The following is a 20,886-nucleotide window of genomic DNA, read 5'->3' as shown; positions in this document are numbered from 1 at the left end:
CAGACCTCTTCGTGTAATGTTGATCATAACAGTAGTTTTGTTGAGGTTAATGTTCAAAGTGCTACTAACACTTGATGTCTTGGATTTATGAGTCCATCAAATCATGATTTGCAAAATAATCTCCATACATGCATAGTGGACAAGAATCAGCACATTGTGGGAACTATAGCCTAACTGTTTTGTATTCAGTCGCATCTCAGTTGACGCTTTGTTCTCACTCCTGGGAACTTGCCACTGAGAACTGCTAGTTTCTAATACCGTTGCAGGCTGACTGTGGGTTCAGCTGCAACCCTTAACCGCATGCAGCATTTCTACGGCACATTTTACACACCTCGACTCATATCTGACCAAAGAGCACATCTCATTCCGGCACATTTTGAACAGAGCAGGTCGTGGGTCACAGTGCATGAAGCATCTCATGTTCGTTTTGTGCATTAATAAAAAAAAAAAAGCAAAACAATGTGCATGTCTGCTTGAATACATAATAGAAATAAGACCAGAAATAAGACACATCAAGTTAATCATCATTATCTTTTTTGTCTCTTGACTAATGAAAATAAAGCAAAAAATTACTTAAATTTTGTGATAACACATTTTCATATAGGTATAACGTTTTTGTCTTGTGGCACTGCTGAGAACATGCAAACATTTGGTCCTCTGGATATTTATCACAACATTTGACATCTTACACATTTTATTGTAACACTGAAGGTTTTTAGCGCAATTTTCCACCGGACAAAATTGCGATTGTTAACTCATGATTTCTGTTCTGTCTGTGCGCACCAAACTTGTACTTCTATCTACTCCTCAACCAGACCACCTAGAGACTTCGGGTTTTCGGCATTATGTTAAGGAAGGTCTAATCTCGGGAACGCACAAAAAAAATCCAGGAAAAGATTTACTATCTCTTAGTGTTGTGATCCCATGAGGTCAGAAAATTGCGCTAAAACACTCACAGAGTTTTTATTACTTGTTTTTTGTTTGTTTGTTTTTTGCAACCATGCTCTATTTTAAATGTTGTCTATATCTCCCTCTGGTGTCCATGTCTGTCTCGTATAAACTCACAGTAGTTTATTATATATTTGTCTGAGATGCTGTAATGCTCGCTGGGCATTTCAAGCAAATTTAAATTGTTTAAATTGTGAATTGTGAAATTTTAATTTAAAACGCAAATGAAACATGTTAAAAGTTAACATTTTATAGTTTCAGTTATATATTAAAGGCATATACCACGATTTTACACTGTAGCTTATTTGGGTTTTATTTTTAATGAGTGATTTCGTCTCGCAGTGATGACGTCATCACAAACTGATTTTTCCGCAGCAGCGACTCTGCAGGAACCAAAAAACTTCTGTAAAAATGGTGGTCATTTTTATATGTTTTTTTGTATTGTTGGTGTTTTATTTGTCTCACATTGTGAAAAATAAAACTATTATAGAGCAATTTTATACTCTTTTAACATAAATCTCGACTCATAGTCACTATACAGATATCTACAAGATCACAGCATTTTTTTATTTTACATTTACATTTAGTAGACACTAATTCAAAGCCACTTACAAATCTGAAATACATCAAGCGAATCATCATAAAGAGGCAAATAAACACAAGAAGTGCTCAAAATACAAGTTTTAGACATTGATTAGGGTAGCATAAGATAGACAAGGGAGGGATTAGTAGTCTGTGATAAACCATGTTTCATATAACACAGAAAAAAAAATGTTTTGGTCATGACATATTTTGGTAGCGACAATTTAAGAAATTTGAGCCTAACTCAAAGATGATAACCAGCACATGCACTGTAAACAATTTCTAGCCTCTCCAAGTCAAAATTTTCTAGTGACTGATCACATCTAAATTTTTTAATTGGCCCAAGTGCAATTCTTGTTGCAATAGTCTGTTAACATTGGCTCAATGAGAAATAATACGTTAGACTAATTGAAAAATTTAGATGTAACCAGTCACTAGAAAATTTTGACTTGGGGATGTAATTTTTTTTTTACAGTGTGGTTAACACAGCACAGTTCTGAACAGTTGTACACACACAAAAACTAAGTTTTATCGAATAACACTAATAAAAAACATGATGTCACTACCAAAACATCACCACATGTTTCGGTAGTGACAATTTTAGATACTTTTGAGCCTAGTTCAAAGATGCTAATCAGCACATGGTTAACTAGTTCTGAGCAGTTGTATACACATAAAAACTAAATTTTATGGAATAACTCCCAAAAAAGTTTGCTTAATTGCAGAAAAAGGTGTTTGGTAGTGACATTCCTTAAAGTTACACACAGATTTTCAGACTTTTGAACACATTTCCCTCAAAATGATGGTACCTATCTAGAATGAAATGGAGGCTATGAGAGAGAGGATCATATGAATATTTCCTGATCAAAAATGTAGGGGTGTGGTTCAAATCAGTCTCAGCCAATGGACTAAAACACACACTGTTTCGGTAGTGACATGAAAATGCGGGACACATTTTTTTTACATAAATGTTTCATGATTTAAAAGTTAAATATAAAATATGTTGTTGTTGTTTTTTTTTACTTCACTTTTTAAAAGAAATCTAAAAGATATTTTTAAAAACAACAATGAAAAAAAAAAAAACATTTCAATATAATTTTGTTGATATAAAGTTGAATTTTAGGGGTTAGGGCTTGGGACAGCCACCTCCCAATTGAAAGTACCCAATAAATTATGATTTTATATATAATTAAACTTAATTAATTAAAATAAGTACTTAATTAAATTACTTAACCTTAAAGGGGAGGTGAAATGCTATTTCATGCATACTGAGTTTTTTACACTGTTAAAGAGTTGGATTCCCATGCTAAACATGGACAAAGTTTCAAAAATTAAATTGTACGTTTGAAGGATTCTGTTCCAAAAATACTCCTTCCGGTTTGTCACAAGTTTCGGAAAGTTTTTTTCGAGTATGGGCATGTGTGACGTCAGATGTAGCGGAATTTCCTTATACGGGTCCTAAGGGCACTTCTCCGCGGGCGCGCGCGCACTCGTAGACCAGAGAGAGAAGAGAGCGAAAGCAGTACGCCCATCAAAGCGCTCTGCACGGCTTTAGGGAAGTCAATGTCACCAACCCTGCACAGATTCCCAAAGAACCCAGCGTTAAGGGACCAGTGGATGGAGTTTGTTTTTCCAGAGCATCAACGGAGGTTGTGCAAGACTGTTTGTTCCCTGCATTTCGACGATGATTGTTTTATAAACAATTGCAGATCGTCTAATGCTTAAGGATCGAGCAGTCACAATGATAAAGGTTCGCGGTCGTGCGTTGGAACCGGGCGGTGAGTAAAACTGTTGAACAAATGTCTCTGTGTGTTGTTAGCTCGGCGCGTTAACACAGCTTTAGCTCCGCCCACACGGCCCGCCTTCAGCCGCTCGTTTTTTTCCGGAAAGACTCGGTACAGCCTATCTTTCTTTTATAAATATAATAAAACTAAAGACTTTTTGGAGATATGAAGGATGCAATACTACTCTATAGGTACTCAAGATTAACAGGAGATTGAGTGAAAAATGAGCATTTCACCCCCCCTTTAATTACTTAATTAAACTTGTGGGATTCAATTGATGATAGAAGGATCTTTGTAAACATCTAATATTTGAATTCTTAAATGCTTTTTAAATGTGTTTTTTGGTTGTGCAGTTTGCACCAATTCTGTAGAATGGCCCATATACAGAAACGGACCTTCTAACTTTAAAAAAATAAGTCCAGTACAAACGTTACTATCGCTCGTCAACTGCAGCTGTCACAGTTGCTAGGCGAGAAGAACCTTCGTAGGCTAGAGTAAACCATTCTCGGCCCGACCTTCGCAGACTTCAAAGTACGCAGCCTTGGAAATTGGGACACAGCCTTGGTTTTTGAGAAACAAACGTTGTCGCCTTGCAGTGATGACGTCAACTACTAATGCCATCTGTCAGCATCGAATCTTTTGATGAGGTGAGTGTAGCTATAGATATCCATATAAGGCTAGATGTCTTAAGGCAGAGTCTCTTCAGGCATCAACCGGCGGCCATCTTGCCACAGGGAAGCTTTCTGGCGAGCTCTGTGGTATCTGATGTAAGGTGAGCGATCAGCACGAACACAAATCCTCTTATCTCGCTGAAATCTTGACGGATTTACAAACGGTTTGGTTTCTTACAAACGTTATTAACATGGCTATAATTCCGAATGCTTCAACATGCTGAACATAATTATTCATATGTATGCAGTGTCATAAATACATCTCTGACGTTTACAACAAACCAAACCGTTTGAAAATCGGTAGAAAATTGAGCAAGTTATGGTTATTTAAAAGTACATGCACCATGTTACGAGTGAGCGAGCACCCTGTGGCAAGATGGCCGCCGTGTGCGGACGTCGACCTCCATTGGCCAGCAGCGCGGACGGGACATCTAGCCTTTATTATATGATATCTATGAGTGTAGCAGTCAGGGGGGCAGTGTTCCGGAAAACACTTGAAGCTTCCCCGGGCGCCGCCATTGATTAGCGGACCCCCACCTGCTGTTAGCATTCAATTGACTTCCATTCATTTTGGCGTCACTTTGACAGCGAATAACTTTACATCTGAGGCGTTTAAAGACTCCATTTGTCCATTGTTTATTTCTAAAGAAACATGAAAATGTATAAAAGGCTCCATTACCTTGTATCTTACGTTATGGCCCCGTAGAAGCAGTTTTTGTAAATAGTAACAGAGGGGTTTGCATATGAAGAACCAATCAAATAGTGGGGAAATTATGTAATGCAGCATACATTTATGCCATACCTCTATACTATAAAAACTGTTGTATTCTAGTTTACGGTGGGATTTCTCAATGGAATTTGTCTGAGATCCTCCGGCCTTGATTCTTCTTGGGAGAGTTTCTCTGAGAACTGCTCGAAGACTCTCCCGGCCGTTATTAAATCATTTAGAGGACATTTGCTGATGTCTGTCTGTTCATTTCTGCTGCGCAGCAGGTCAGTTTAGGGAAGCAAATAAGTAGTTAGGGTAAGAGACTCTAGAGCTAGAGTATAAAGTTTATTAAGTGTCTATTTGTAGACGCTCTGTGTCGATGAGTAGATGCAACAGTTTTATTCTAGATAGTCAGGTTTAGGGAAAAAATCCACAACACCTACATAACCTAATGTGAAAAGTGTTTTTGTTTTTGACCATGATTTATTAGCCAAAACTATATGATTTAACACCTAGCTCACAATTCTTTATAAATTGGAATATTATATTGTCAAATGTTTTACGTGAAGAGATGAAAACATGTAGAACAATGAGCAATTTTAAGAGACTATTTAAAATGAATATATTGAATGGATACGAAAATGACTCGAGGGGATAGTATATGGTATACTTACAGTATGGTTCCTTGGCTTATATACTAAGTCTGATTTGAATGGGTGTTGCAAGTATTTTACTGTAAAAAAAAACCTGGTAAGGTCTAACAGTGTACATATCTGTCTATATTTTTCATACTGCATACCCATGTGTTCTGCTCTTATAATGCTACTGTTAATACACTGCACATATCCTTACTGTAAACCATTCCACAAGGTTAACTGTAGCCTATACTGTCTACACACTGCACTATGTCATTTACTGTTTATACTACACTACCTGTCTATACTGTACTTTTTTTGCACTTCTGGTTAGACACTAACTGCATTGAATTGTCTCTGTACTTGTACTCTACACATTGACAATAAAGATAAATCTAATCTAAAGGTGTCTTGAGGTGTCACCTCCCTTATCAATATTCAGTAGGCCACTGACTTTGAATATGTATCATTACTAAGTTCTAAACCGTAAGTAATAAAACCACATGACATTTCTGTCAAAGTATGTCTAAGTATGTCTGAACAGTGTCCTATCCTATGTCGTATAAATTTTAAACTGTATATTAAACTAACCATGTTTCTAACATCTAACCTTATTTAACATCTAACATGGGAACAGGATGTACTGTGACGAAACTAATGGATAACTTTTTACTTTGACTGTGTGAGAGGTTTACTTTTTACATTGATTTATTTCTATCCAAACAAAACAGAAAAAAGTCTATGCAGATATACAATAAAACACAAATTAATTGCTCTTATCTGTTCATTGAAATAATAATATGACAATATAGGTATTAGCCTACACAAGTTCCCTTTCGAAAGCTACAATCGATGCTGCGATGCTTAGTGCATTGGGAACGTCTTTAAACGTGACCAGCTGTGAATATAGTGACATGTCAATAGAATTGCCCCAGAGGTAATATAGCCTCGGTCGGTGACGTCATCGGCGCGCACCCGCGACACGAGGCTATAAATAGATGAGCCACAGGTGCATCGTCAGATATTTTGTTTGAAGAGCAGTCCTGGGACATCATCAGCATGGCATCTCGTTCCGCTTTCTCAGGGAACAAGGTTACAGTCAAGTAACCGGAAACGGTTCATTTATTATTTTATTCTCTCTTACGCTCAATGTGTTGCTTTCCATATTTTATACTATATTTCTAAATTATACTATAGCTACAAGCTACACGTTTTTGAACCTATGAGGAAAGAAAAATGTAAAGGGCAACCATTAGTTATAGATGTTATTGGTGACATTTGTTATTGTCCATCTATTATCTATATGTTAACAGGCCAAAGCAGACGTTTTTGTCCAAAGCGATTTACTATATAACTTTTTTATATGACTGATTCGTCCATTTCTCTTGCGATGTAGATAACAGTACGCCATTTTGATTCGGTGACCATTAACGTTATACAACATCATGTGCATCTATTAACTTTGTTAATTATGTGCCCAGCAAGCACATTATCTTTACCAATGCCTAATTTAATCGTGCTTAAATGATATTTAAAATATGCGCTCCCTGGGTGGTTAAATAAATATGACTCATTTAACTTACATTCGACTTAGCTGTTTAAGAGTAATTATTAATGTTAACTAGCATTTAGTTAGCAATAATTAGCCTGTGCCTAGTATGTTATCTCCTTACATGTACCTATTGGGTAACTTATGAATTCATATCACAAGTTCTTGAATATCATTTTACATAACTTCTTAATATTATGCATTAACTTAATATGGCGTACTGGCATTAAATTTTAAAATAAACAAATACTATGCAAAATGACAAAATAATTCATCAGAAGACTCACCGAAAGTTGCTCGTGTTCACGCTCGCTGTCTTTGCAAGATTCGGTGGGTGATTCATATTTCTCTTGGCACAGCTATTAGAAGACTTACAACTGTCAGACGGGTTGCTGTCACGATCCACACCAGAAAACACAGGAGAAGATCCAATTGCAGAAAGTATGTTTAATTAGGGAAATCCGTTACTCAAAATCCAGTCCAGGCAATAGTCGATATCATAATCCATCCAAAACAAGAACATAAACAGGAACACAGAAGAAACAGAAGTGGCGTGATAAATACAAGGACTCCGTGACACATACTAAAACAGACAGGGTTATACACAGGGAAATGACAATGCTAATGGGGAACAGGCTGAGTGCAATGATCAGTGATAAGGGACAGCTGAGTGCAATGAAAAGACAAGGATCATGGGGGATGTAGTTCAAGAGTGTGATGGACACCGTGGGGAAGGAGGACATCTAGTGGTGACCCAAGGAACATAAACCAGACACTGTGACAGTTGCTCATGTCACATCTACGTCATCAAGCTCAGTTTGAGTCTGCGCAGTACGCTCGGCCATCAGGAAGTGAGTGCTTCTAATTGACTTCACTTTTCTCCGTTGAATCCAATGGGGTCGCTGTGTCCATTTCTTTTACTGTCTATGGTAGCAGTTCACGGTGCAATGCATATTTATATAACTATAAAGTTCACAATTACCCTCAAGAAGCCTTTTAAAGGGGTGATTTATGTATTGTTTTCTATACGTATTGTTTTCTTTTCTGCCGTTTGCCGATGGAAATGGACATTGAGCAGGACACGATTCACCACCACAACAAACAACTCTATGATATATTAATTATATATTTTTTTTATTTAAAACAACCCACACACATCTATATACATTTGGATGCTGCATTAAACAAATTCTTAAAGGGAAAAAATTGAAATAATAAATCAAATCAACGGGCTTAGACGTTCCAATTCAGCCCGCCGCAGTTTCCGCCAGTAGTGGACACTCGTGCATCTTAAGCAATGACGTACATCTGAGTGAACGAGATAAAGGGAAGTTAGCGAGTGAAGGGCATGACAATTTTGGACTAGTGCTGCGTTCAGTCCACTTTTAGACGCGCACTTGCGAACTTCCCTAAGCACTTCCCCTCGGTGGAATCCCCGCCGCCATTTTGAAGTGCGTTCCACTTCGTGAAGTGGACGAGGGAAGTTTAGATGGACAGCCCCTCGTTCCCTCGATTTTGACGGAGGGAGCAGGTCTACTTCATATGTACACTTCAGGCACCTATATGTCCCACAATGCAGTACGACTGTGACGTCACCACAGATCTCGTCTAATCACCACCACAACAAACAACTCTATGATATATTAATTCTATTTTTTTAATTATTATTATTGAAAACAACCCAAACACCATATATACATTTGAATGCTGCATTAAACAAATTCTTAAAGGGAAAACAAATGTAAATAATAAATCAACTATATAGCTGATTCCAAGTGATCAAGGGCTTAGGACGTTCCAATTCAGCCCACTGCAGTTTCCGCCAGTAGTGGGCACTCGCAATGACGTACATCCGAGTGAATGAGATGGAGGGAAGTTAGCAAGTGAAGGGCATGACAATTTTGGACTGGAACGCAGCCCTAGCCAAGTCCAGTTCAAATCCACGGATGTGTTCTTGATCCGCCCCTTTTATCGAGGATGCACCGATGCATCAAGAGGTGACTTGTGCGGACTTGATACAGCCAGGTAACTTATCCCAGAATGCATCTTGCACCAACTAGCAAGCGTCGATAGCAGAGGAGAAACTCAGCGTAATTTAAAAATACTGCTGTTATTGTGCCACGAAATGTAATTTTAAGAGTTTTTCAGGCGAGAATGTAGTTGATTAGCTCAAATATGTGGTTTATTTATAAAGATAGCGCCTATTTTAAAATTTGATTTGACGCTCGGTGCTCATGTAGCCTGCCTGGAACAGCCCTTCCTCGGCTGGTCCTTCTGACATTTGCCGCTGGCTCTAATGTCTAACTTACAGTCTCGAGATATAATTCGTTCTTGTGTATATCTAACAGGTGATCTTTAGTCTCTTTAATCTATCATTTGTTCCCTTGCAAATTTTTTGGCTGAGGCAAAGTGAAGTTTCATAACTTTATATATTTAGGCTATTTAACTTTAACATTGTAGCCTACTAGAGAGGTGTAGTGTTGCTTTCGTCAACGAAAATTATGACGAAATATTGTCGTCAACGAACCGTTATCACCTGACGAAAACGAGACGAGACTAGACGTAAATGCATGGTCATGTGACGATGGCTAAAATACATGTATAATGCAATATCGTTGACGAATAAAAACGAGACTAAATGTGGTTTACAAAATAAAAACTATGCTAAAATGTCTCTTCATTTTCGTTGACCAAAACGAGACGAGATGAAATGTTATAACGTCACGACGAATGAGAGAGTTGTGCGTGAACCCATAGCTTTGTCGGCTTTAAATTCTGGTTTGCGATCTGGTCACCCGATTATCAGCGAATTTAACAATATTACTCCATTAGTTATTCTATTAAAATGTCTCATTGATATATTTGACACATTCATAATCATTACTTTTGCCGGTTCTTTGTGACAGCTGTAGGCTATGTTATTGGCAGCGTCTCTGGTCGCGTCACCGCATCAGCGCCAGAACATGGAGATTTTATTTTAGAGAATAATCGCACAACCTATTCGATATTCTTTATGTAGCCGGTGAGGTGGCAATTAGTGAAGGGCGTGGCCAGGTAGGTAGAGGGTATTTAAGCAGGCACCTCTAGGGAGGCCTAGAGAGGAAGTCCAATCTGTTGTGTGGAATTGTGCTGTTTGGTAGCCTTTCCTTGTGTGTTGGTGCACAGACGTGGTCTGGTTGAGAAGGTAGGCCAAGCAAATGTTGACACTTTTGTTTTATATTTACAAAGCTTTTTTTCCACTGAATTAGATGTTTTTAATGCAGACACAAACATTGTGCGGTCTGGTGACAGGTCCATGTTGGTTTGTGCATGAACGGTTTGGTGAGCAGGTAGGCTAAATAAATAGTGATTGCTTTGTTTCATATTTATGAAGACTTTTACTTAATTAGGGAATTGTTTTTAAAATAGACGCCAAACAGTGTGGATTTGTAGGCCGTTGGTCACGCCCGTTTCTATCTTGGAAGTTAGTCCAGGATTAGTGGCTGTGTTGCAGGTAATTTGAGTTTTTTTATATACAGTGTTTGAATGTGTTTTGATTTTATTTTCTAATGAGATTAAATAAATACGTTTTGTGGTTATCTTTTTGTGTATTGCTAATTTGTATTGCTAATTATATTTTTGTTTTTTTGTATTAGGTTTAGTTGATCGCTGTTCCTCTTGAGTTTGTTTTGCTTTGATTTCCCCATCTAGCCAGTACCGATATGTGCGCGCTGCCTCCAGCGCAATGTGTATGGATGTTGTGACTCGTACTTGCTAGTGGGGTGTTTTCCTTTTTATTTTTTTCCTTGTTTGTATGTCACTTCCCAGCCTCGTGTTGCCAGCCAACTCTTGTACTCTCTGTACTATACTGATGCTTTAAAACACATTAACTATTTATTTGCATGAGACTTAAGTTTGCAGTGGAATTTATTTCTTTGTGTTGGTTTGAGTATGGTTTACTTTCACTTAATGATTTCTGTTTGTGTCATTTACTTTGTGTATTTTGAGTTGTTTTGTGTGACAAAATTGGGATTGTATTGGGGTTCATAGGAGGTTGGCTGGTCATTAATATCCTTTGAGGGGGGATGAGTTTTTTTGTTCTACAATGTATTTTCTTTTCTTTGATTTGACATATGTATTGTCCTATTGGTTTATTTGTTAATAAATCTGTTTAATTTTTGTGAGTACATTGTAGTTAGTTTCCCCCCAAGTTAGTTTATTAAATAAACTAATCGAATATCCAAAAATCGTGAATCCCTGCATGGAATCTCTTGTTTCTTTTCCCAAATCTTCCCTCACGTCTCAGGTTTTCTAAAGGGATAAACCTTTCTTTGGTTCGCTTTTAATTAGGCCTATATTCGTATTCTTTACTGTGGTAAAGTAGAAAAACGCTGTAGGACAGATAGCCTACATTTGTACTTGCATGTCATATTCTTTTTAAAGGTGAACTAAGTAACTTTTTTTTACCTTAACTGAACAGCTTCGGAGTCATTGGAATGGTTACATTACTTATTTCGGGTTGAATAGTGGTCGTTTCGCACCCCCCTGGTGCCCGTGAGCGGAAAATTCGCACTTGCAACTTTGAGCCGGCGGGCCGGCGGCCGCCACGTCAGGAAGTCTCGCGTGATATCAGGTCTCGCGATGTAAACAATTGCTTTACGGCCAAAAGAAATCTGCTAAAATGCTGTCATTATTGCGCTCCCTCTCGCTGTTTGAACCCGAATGAAGAAGACGTTTTAAAGAATGTCCCATCTGCTTTGATGTCGTTGATCTAGCCTCTGGTGTCCGAGAATCGCCTACGAGTTTTTACAACAGTGTTGTCAAATATCTATTCCGAAGCTGTGGGGGGAGCTCTAGAGAGAAACCTGCGAGCAAAAAGCGAGAATACAGCGAAGAAATCTCGAAGTTACTGAGCCCCGCTTTAACACAGTTTGTGCTTGTTATATTAGACATAGGGCGCGTCAAGTTTGGTTGTAAAGCGCGTTTCACACGCGCGGGTGATTTTTAGTTTCACTTTCTCTGGCAGCGCAATCTCAAATATAGCCTAAATATTTCGCCCTTGTGGAGGATAAAATTCGCTCTTCAGACCAATTTACATAAAGTAGAAAACACGAAGATATCATAAAGAGATCGATGGTCTCTTTCCTGCTCGTGTCCCACATGCCACATCCCTCTCAAAGCGCAGAGTGGTAGCCTCTGTATCACGCGTCTTTGTGTGGAAATATAAAACGAGTTTTTATTTTTTTATTTTTTTAAATAACCCCCCAACCACCGCCGGTAGTTGGTCCATTACCGCGGTGGTAAAAAAAAACTGCCACCTTCACAGCCCTAAATATAGGCTACTAGCCTATAATAAGATATCCTTGAAATTCTATATTGACTGGGTTAAATAGAATCGCATTACTAAAAAGAGACTAAAATACAATTTTCATTGACTAAAACTAGACTAAAATGTCATCAGTTTTCGTTGACTAAAACTAGACTAAAATGTCATCAGTTTTCGTCGACTAAAACTTGACTAGACTAAAAAGAGTATGAACGTGACTAAAACTAATAAAAACTAAAATGACAGCCTGACACAAAGACTAGACTAAAACTAAAATTAAAACAGGCCGCCAAAAACAACACTAGAGAGGTGACTTATGTTTTACGGAATTGTTTGCTTTATTTCTTATTGTATAGCTTCCTATACCTTTTAGGCTACTTATACTTTTATAATGGCTATTAACTGACATTTAACAAAAAGGGTTTTGTCATTTTATTTTATACATTTAACATATTTATGTCCATTCTCTTCACTCTATGTACATAATAAAATTACACAACCCTGACTCTTTTTGTTAAATGTCAGTTTTAATGATCAATATTATGTTTCTTATTTTTTTTAAATGAAAACAAAAAAGACAGGGTTGTGTTTTATAGATCATGTGAAGATAATCATTGTAGCTATCAAATTTACTATTAGGCTGGATAATTTTAAGGATGCAGGTAACAATATTACTGCAGGCATACACTTTCTGTGTACAATATTTCAATTATAAAATAACTCATTATAACTGGGATATCACAAATAATTATTTTAGGATTATAGTAGATTATGCCCTACATATTAGGTAAATAGACTATATTTTGTCAGCATACATAAGTTATTGATATAAATTGATCATTTCCTAATTGTTTCAATTTGCACAGTTATTGAACCAATTTGAATCAACACCAAATGGACTTTGAACAATGAACAACAACACTATGTTCATGTTCTGTTGAAGCATTGAACTCTGTTTGCATCACTGAATCATTATTTTCCGGAAACATGCCATAGAGATTAAAGTACAGTTTATTTAATAATAGTGTTGTCGGAAACACAGCTAGTGTGTACTGTACAGTATCGTGTACTTCTAAAAGTGTTAGGCTACATTTATAATTATTCCCACCTCAGTTCACTCATGCCGCACTCTTCACGAAGATGAAATGTCACACTAGCTGTGTCCCAATGTGAGGACTGCATCCTTCGAAGGCTGCGGACTTCAAACGATGCAGCCTATGCGTCCTCCGAACGACACACCGTGTAGCCTTCGTAGGATTTCCTAGCAGCTAATTGCGCAGCCAGGTGTTCCCGATTACCGCTCCAGGTGCCAAGCAACGGTGCGAGAGTATGCTGCCATCCTGACAATTCATTTGATATAATTAAACAGCGAGCTATGGAGCCAGAATTGGCTATTGTCATTTTTATGTTTTAGATTTTACTGGAGGACATGGTAAGGATGTTTCAGGTCATGTACTTTGATTCAAATGTTCATTTATATCTTACCTTGATGCGATTTTGTAGGCTAGTGTATTCTTTTTATTATGCACATAAATTGACCTTGGTAAATATATTTACACAGGGTTTCAACCCTATTTGAATATAAAACTCAGTTGAATATAAAAAGTCCAGTGCGAATGTTACTCCCGCTCTTCATCGGCAGCTGTCAGTCACTGTTGCTAGGCGACAAGAACAATCCTCCGTAGGCTAGACCGGTCCGAGCGCTTCAGATGCGCCCTTTGAAATGGGACGGAGCTGTAGTTAGCAACAATTTGTTAATATTGTGACAATAGGCCTACATTTTGTTACTTTAATTTTCAAAATAACCAGTGGTGGTGTGTAAGGAACTACATCGTTAACTCGAAGTGATTTCCCCACACAGGACAGCAACACTACAAAATTGTTATTTTACAATATGATGCATTGTTTTACATTAAACTACACAAAAGTATATAGTTTAAAAATGTATCAACCTTGAAAATATTCAGAAGTAAAATGCAACATATGCAGTAATATAAAAGCAGAACCATCATAAAAACCCTGACAAGGTTTTTTTTCCTGCAGAATTCCGAATTCAGAATAATTTTGAGACATCAGTAGCTATAATATCAGTGACACTGACCTTCATTCATTAAAAGATGCTATTAAACAGTTATTTAAAATATACTGTCTTTATGTTGTTTTTACATTACAGTGGAAATTGGGTCTCACGTCATTTCAATTTTATTTACACATCACAAAACATTAATGGTGAACATTTTTTTACTTTATAAAATTATTCTCTCAAGTCTTGGCAATCTGAGACTTGAGACAGAGTCTTGGCAATCCCCCCCCCCCCCCCCCCCCCCCCCCCCCCCCACACTTACCACCACTTCCCACACCAAAGTTACACCCTTGTATGAGTTACACGCACATAATGAAACCACCTATACGCACTACAAACGGAGAGTAGGCTATGTGTGAGAAAGGTGTTAAATGTCACTCATTCTACCTAACAGCTTTGATGTGAAATGCTTATTTTCCGACCACCACGACTTGTCCCAAGTGTAGTTCAGTTACCAGAAATGGTAGGCTATATGCAGTGGCGGCTGGTGCACGCGCAATGACGTCAGCCGATGACGTCGGTGCGACTGTTTTATTTTTCGTCTGTTTGTGTTACTAATAAAATTTGGTGGTTAATCTTTATTTATTATTATTATTATCAGTGTTTTCCAGAAAGCGTTGCGAAAACTGATCATTGGCATACAGGATATTATGTTTAAGTGCACTAAACTTACCAAGTCAAATAAGAAATGTTTAACATGTATTCCCATTGTGCACTGTTTACTACTATAGACAGTCCAATAATACCATGTGCAATAAGTTCTACTTATTTCTGTACATAGATTATTCTTAACTTTTATTCTTAGATGGACTCTGCCAGAACATTTATATAGCCTAAATCAAACCCCAGAATTATTTTTCTATCCAAAGCACAGGTGTAAGCAAATCATAGAAATCATCCTTCCTTCCTTTTTCAGGTTTGAAAAATCAAAGACACATGAGACTCATGCTGGTTACACTTCTTACTATGGATGCTAAAAAGGTTTAGTGTGTTTTGCTGTTTTGTTTGGCAGAGTAAAAATGTGTCTGTTTTACACTTGATATTGTATTGTGATAGGCATTTTCAGTTCATTCTGGCTGATATTTGCCAGTATAACTGGCTGGTTGGTCAGTTGAAATGGACATTTCAGTTGTTGTTGGACTTCAAGGAAGTCTGTGGTGACAGGAACTGCAGATGGACTGGAAGGCTTTTGTAATCTTCGGGGAACTCTGGGTAGGTCATCAACATGGTGCTTCAAGTAATTAATGTTAATTTTGGGGAAAGTCACACCCCTCGCATCCTCAAGATCAGCACTCTTGCCTTCCAAGCAAGTAAGCAAGCTTTTTAATTACAATCAAAATCAGAATTACTTTATAATAAGTTGACTATAAGGATGAGCCCCCCTCCGTCCTTAAAAGCTTTCCTTGATGCAGGTATTCTTCAATTACAAAATAATCAAATAATTAAATAATCAAAATCATAATCGCTTTAATTGCCAAGTACCTTGGGTTTGGATGTACAATGAATTTGTCTTGGTACTGATGCTTCCAGTAGTAACAGAAAATCAAGGGATGATATTAATAATAATAAGATTAATTCAGATTAATCAGACATCTGAGTTAAGAGAATAGAGTGAAAGATAAAGTTATGAAAAAAATACATATAGGCCTACCGTATTTTCCGCACTATAAGGCGCACCGGATTATAAGGCGCACCTTCAATGAATGGCCTATTTTAGAACTTTTTTCATAGGGCGCACCGGATTATAAGGCGCATAGAATAGAAGATACTGCAGTCAAACGTTTGACTGGGTTTGCGTTATGCAGTGGTCACCAACCTTTTCAAGCTTAAGATCACATCCAAAGTCCAAATGTAAACCAAGATCTACCACTTGCAAAAAAAATATGAAAAAACAAGTTGCTGAGCTGTAAAACCTTGTTTATACTCGACGCGTCCGCATGAGCGCGAAGGTAATAAAAAAACTAATATCCGTCAGCTCGGGCAGATTCGGCTCAAAGTCATGCATCTCCGGATGCGGAGGCGCGCGCGTGGCAAAAATGACGTCATTGTAACAGCGCGCGCGCCTCCGAATCCGAAGATGCATGACTTTGAGCATTATCTGCCCGAGCAGACGGATATTAGTAGTATATCTCATCACACCGGCACCCAGTTTGCGCGTCTAAATCAGTTGTATGGTCTGGTGTTCAGTCTAAAACAAAACAGTTGCGTCAAGTATAAATGCCTCGTCTGTATGGGGAGTTGCGCGCGCAGTCAGCGGAGGCTCGCGCTCCGTTGCTAGGCGAAAGTATAAACAAGGTTTAAGTCAGCGGTTGTTTTATCCATATATAAGGCGCTCCGGATTATAAGGCGCACTGTCGTTTTTTGAAAAAATGAAAGGCTTTTAAGTGCGCCTTATAGTGCGGAAAATACGGTAAGTACAAATAATCATATAAACAATTTAGAAAGAAAAAAAATAGACACATTAACTGTACATTCATTTAGGTGCAGAAGTAGTCCAGTGAAAATGCTCACAGTTTCAATAAGGTGCAGTAATTGTGTGTGTTAACGTAATACATTGGAGGATGAGTATGGTTTTGGCGGGTACTGCTTAAAATATCCTCTACATAAAAGACTTCCTACTGAAGCCTTGTGCTTTTCTGCAGAGATCCTCCATGGACAAAGCAGGTGCTGTGTTTAAAAATTATAGTGATTTTATGTGTGTCACTGCATTTCACTTCCTATTTATATTCATTTGTTATTTATTAATTGACACACACACACACACACACACACACACACACACACACACTAAATGTAGATTGGAATTACAGGTGTGGAAACTATAGATGAACAGTAAAGGATTTTGGTTTTTACTTTTTTATTAAATGGAAATCAAATTACAAATAATAAACGACAATAGTCTAACACATATAAAAAATAAAAAATATAGTAAACAACAAATAGTAAAAAAAATATATATATATAAAATAATAATAGCCTACAAGTAAAAGAAAGAGAAAAAAAGAAAGGAAATGATATAAACAGAAAAAGGAACAGGTATGAGATCATCATATAATAAAAGGTTCACAGAGACCTAGTGCGTCTTATTATTTATTGAATCCATGTAACCAACTCAATATAATTTGTCATATCTATTTGAAATAACAAAAAGTTGTGTTTCCCTTTAGCCCATTTTTGTTTATGGTATTTCGAATCCCCATAATCAAACAAAGATTAACAATAAAGTCCACTTTGGGCCTTCTGTAATTGGGCTAAAGGGCGATGTATGATAATCTCAGTATTGACCTTTTTTTTTTTTTTTTTTTTTTTTGATTAAAAAAGATCTGTATTTATTTATTTGTTTTTTTTTTAAATGTTATTTCATATCCTGATCAATATTGTCCTATAACAATGTTCGTATTGAAGGCTATAACCAACATAGTGAATGTAACCTTGCAGTATCTAATATGTGCAAAAAAGGGGTCAAATCTAATATGTGCAAAAAAAGGGGTTTAAAGAAGACGCTAAATTCATTAAATTAAAAATGAAAATAAATATAAACAAAACTGCTGTGTATATATCTATGGTAATTCAGCACCCGGAAAGCGTACCATCCCCGGGGGGCCGCCATTGGCTAACAAGCCATCACCTGCATTAGCATTCCATAGAGAGCCTAAGTCCCTCCCCTCCGCTTCCGGCTCATGGGACCTTATTTCGGAAAAAAATATGTATGGTAGTCAATGGCGAGAGACAACTTATCTTTTTATTCCGTCAGAACTGTGCTGTGTGCTGTGCGCATGATGGCGTAAGTTACGATTATAACTAAGACAGTAGAAAAATAGCTTCATTCATTGAGAAAAAAGGTATGACATCACATGTGGGTTTGTAGTCTTTGTAATTACGTATTTTTACAGTCTTATACCTCAACAGTTTTACATAAAACTGCGACTTTCTTGACTTTAAAATGTATATTTTAAATTGACAAACATCATATGTGTAATTCAGGGCACAATTTAAACGAGATCAAAATATTTGCTCTCTCTCGCCATTGACTACCATACAATATTTTTCCGAAATAAGGTCCCATGGTGGTCGACCGGAAGGGGAGGGACTTAGGCTCTCTATTGACTCCCGTTCATTTTGGCGTCACTTTGACAGCGAATAACTTTACACTGTAAAAAATTTCTAACCTCTCCAAGTCAAAATTTTCTAGTGACTGGTCACATCTAAATTTTTAAATTGGCCCAAGTGCAATTCTTGTTGCAATAGTCTGTTAACATTGGCTCAATGAGAAATAATACGTCAGACTAATTGAAAAATTTAGATGTTATCAGTCACTAGAAATTTTTGACTTGGGGATGTAATTTTTTTTTACAGTGTACATCTGAGGCGTTTAAAGACTCCATTTGTCCATTATTTATTTATAAAGAAACACGACAATGTATAAAAGGTTCCATTACCTTGTATCTTACGTTATGGCCCCGTAGAAGCAGTTTTTGTAAAAATAGGCTAACGATTGCGTCATAACCACGCGACTCTCTGGAAATTACCTTATAGACAGGAGGACAAGCTCGCAGTCAATCGGGGGGATGTGGAGGCATAAAGTCCGATAAAGTCAAGGGAGAAGCCCATAGAGAGTCATAAAGTTGCTCCTGCTCCTAGCTCATGGACAGCTCCTACTCACACTCTCCGTCTCTGCAAGATTCGTAAGGGAATGATTCAGATTTATCTTGGCACAGCTACTAGACTTACAACTGTCAGACAGGCTGCTCACGTCACATCTACGTCATCAAGCTCAGTTTGAGTCTGAGCAGTACACTCAGCCATCAGGAAGTGAGTGCTTCTAATTTGCTTCACTTTTCTCTGTTGAAGTCTATGTGGTCGCTGTGTCCATTTCTTTTACTGTCTATGTTGCCGATGCGTGCTACGTCGCGTCCACTCTTTAAAAATAGCTCACTGAAAGTTCTAATGAGCAGGTAGCACTCCTGACGCACAGACAGCGCGCCAGAATCCAGTTCTCTTTCGCGCTTGAACGAACAATAACACTCACATTTAAGCCAAAATGCCCGTTTTGTCGAGTATCCTCACAAGAACAGTCTTAAATGAGTTTAATAAAATCTTAAATGGAACTAAAGAGTATTGAGAGAATGAGATGCTGAGATCCTGTCAGCGGCAGATCTTAAAGTGACAGCAGCCTCTAATAGGGCTTGGGCGTCATGACATCATTACTTGGCGTGGCGGCCATGTTGATGGCCTCGCGAATGTAAACATACAGCAAGTCGAACGAGGAGAAGCAGAGTTGGGAGAAAGAAAAAAGATGTTAAAATCCCAAAAAGGATGTGGAATTTACCGGGATACGTTATAGGGAAGCCAGGGACCGGTATGTGGAAAAAATCTGCAAAAAAAGTGTAGTAGCTGTCAACCCTCCCGTTTTTTCCGGGTTTCTCACGTCACGTATTTGAGCTCTTTTCCCGCTGTCTTCCCGTTTTAGTATTTTCCTGTAAAATATCCCGAAAATGAAAATTTCAACATTCATCTTTCTGTTGCTTTCTATTGCTGCATTAACTAAGCAAGTTGTGAAGCTAGGTCTAACGTGACTTTGTTTAACCTACAGATTGTGCTCTCACAACAACCACGCTGTTATCTTAAAAAGGCCAACATCACGCTAAGGTTGCCTTTAAGTAAGCAAATCAATGCTTTGAAAACATCTGTTTCGCTGGAAGGGCAAGGGGGTGGCAACAGGACAACAGTACAGAGACTGACAGGTCTGATGGAAAGGCTAACGTTAATGTTATGAGAGTATTAAATTCCATTTGTGAACTGCACATGAGACTCCAATGACTTGTAGCTTCGGAACTGTTCTGAAGTGTAGGCGCTCACACCACAAACAAGGTAGCCGAAGATGTCTGTTATGCAAAACTGCGGCAGCAAGTCGTCGTCGGTGCTCCACTCTTTCTTTGTTAATTTCATATGGATCCAAACTGTTAATAGTGCCGATTTTGTCCACATACCGGTCCCACATACTGGTCCCATAACATTTTTGGGATTTTAATATCTTTTTTCTTTCTTTTCTTTCTCCCAATTCTGCTGCTTCTCCTCGTTCGACTTGCTGTATGTTTACATTCCATCAACATGCCATCAACATGGCCGCCACGTCCCAGAATGCAACACGGCACCCAAGCCCTATTCTCTCTGTCAGTAAAGTTAACCAAAGAACAACAGGAACAGAGCAAATTACTCACTGATCTTGACTAAAGAACATTTGTAGCTTTAATAAGGATTAATCTATATGTAATTTATAATTTATGCAGTGCGGACTATTTGATTTGACATTTATTATGGGTTTAATTGAGGATTGTTTAAAGTTCACTTAAATTAAAAGTTGTTCAAATGTTTAATAAATGTTTAAAATTTTGGGGAAAAATATTTTTCAGTGAGACATCAGTAGCTATATTAATATCAGTGAAACAGGCCTTCATTCATAAAAAGATGTTATTAAACAATTATTTAAAATATACTGTCTTTGTTGTTTTTGCATTACAGAGGAAATTGAGTCTCACTTTATTTAAATTTTATTTACACAGAAAACATTAATAGTGTGATATAGTAATAATATATAATAACATTTTTGACTTTATAAA

At 37.6% G+C, this 20,886-nt stretch overlaps 1 protein-coding gene across 1 annotated transcript in view; it reads left to right on the top strand.

Moving 5' to 3' along the window:
• Positions 1–19,582: 19,582 nt before the first annotated feature.
• The window catches only part of LOC307169629 (uncharacterized protein), a gene marked incomplete at both ends in the record, with an annotated part of 51,520 nt that continues 50,216 nt past the window's right edge, over positions 19,583–20,886 (top strand). The window contains one exon of the mRNA XM_079890358.1: positions 19,583–19,625. Coding sequence (XP_079746484.1) covers positions 19,583–19,625 — 43 coding nt within the window. The remainder of the gene's footprint in view (positions 19,626–20,886) is intronic.

Source organism: Squalius cephalus (assembly GCF_949319135.1).
Source record: "Squalius cephalus genome assembly, chromosome: 13".
NCBI classification, from domain to species: Eukaryota; Metazoa; Chordata; class Actinopteri; order Cypriniformes; family Leuciscidae; genus Squalius; species Squalius cephalus.
Note: the sequence above shows the minus strand (reverse complement) of the source record. Positions and strands in the feature narration are given on the sequence as shown.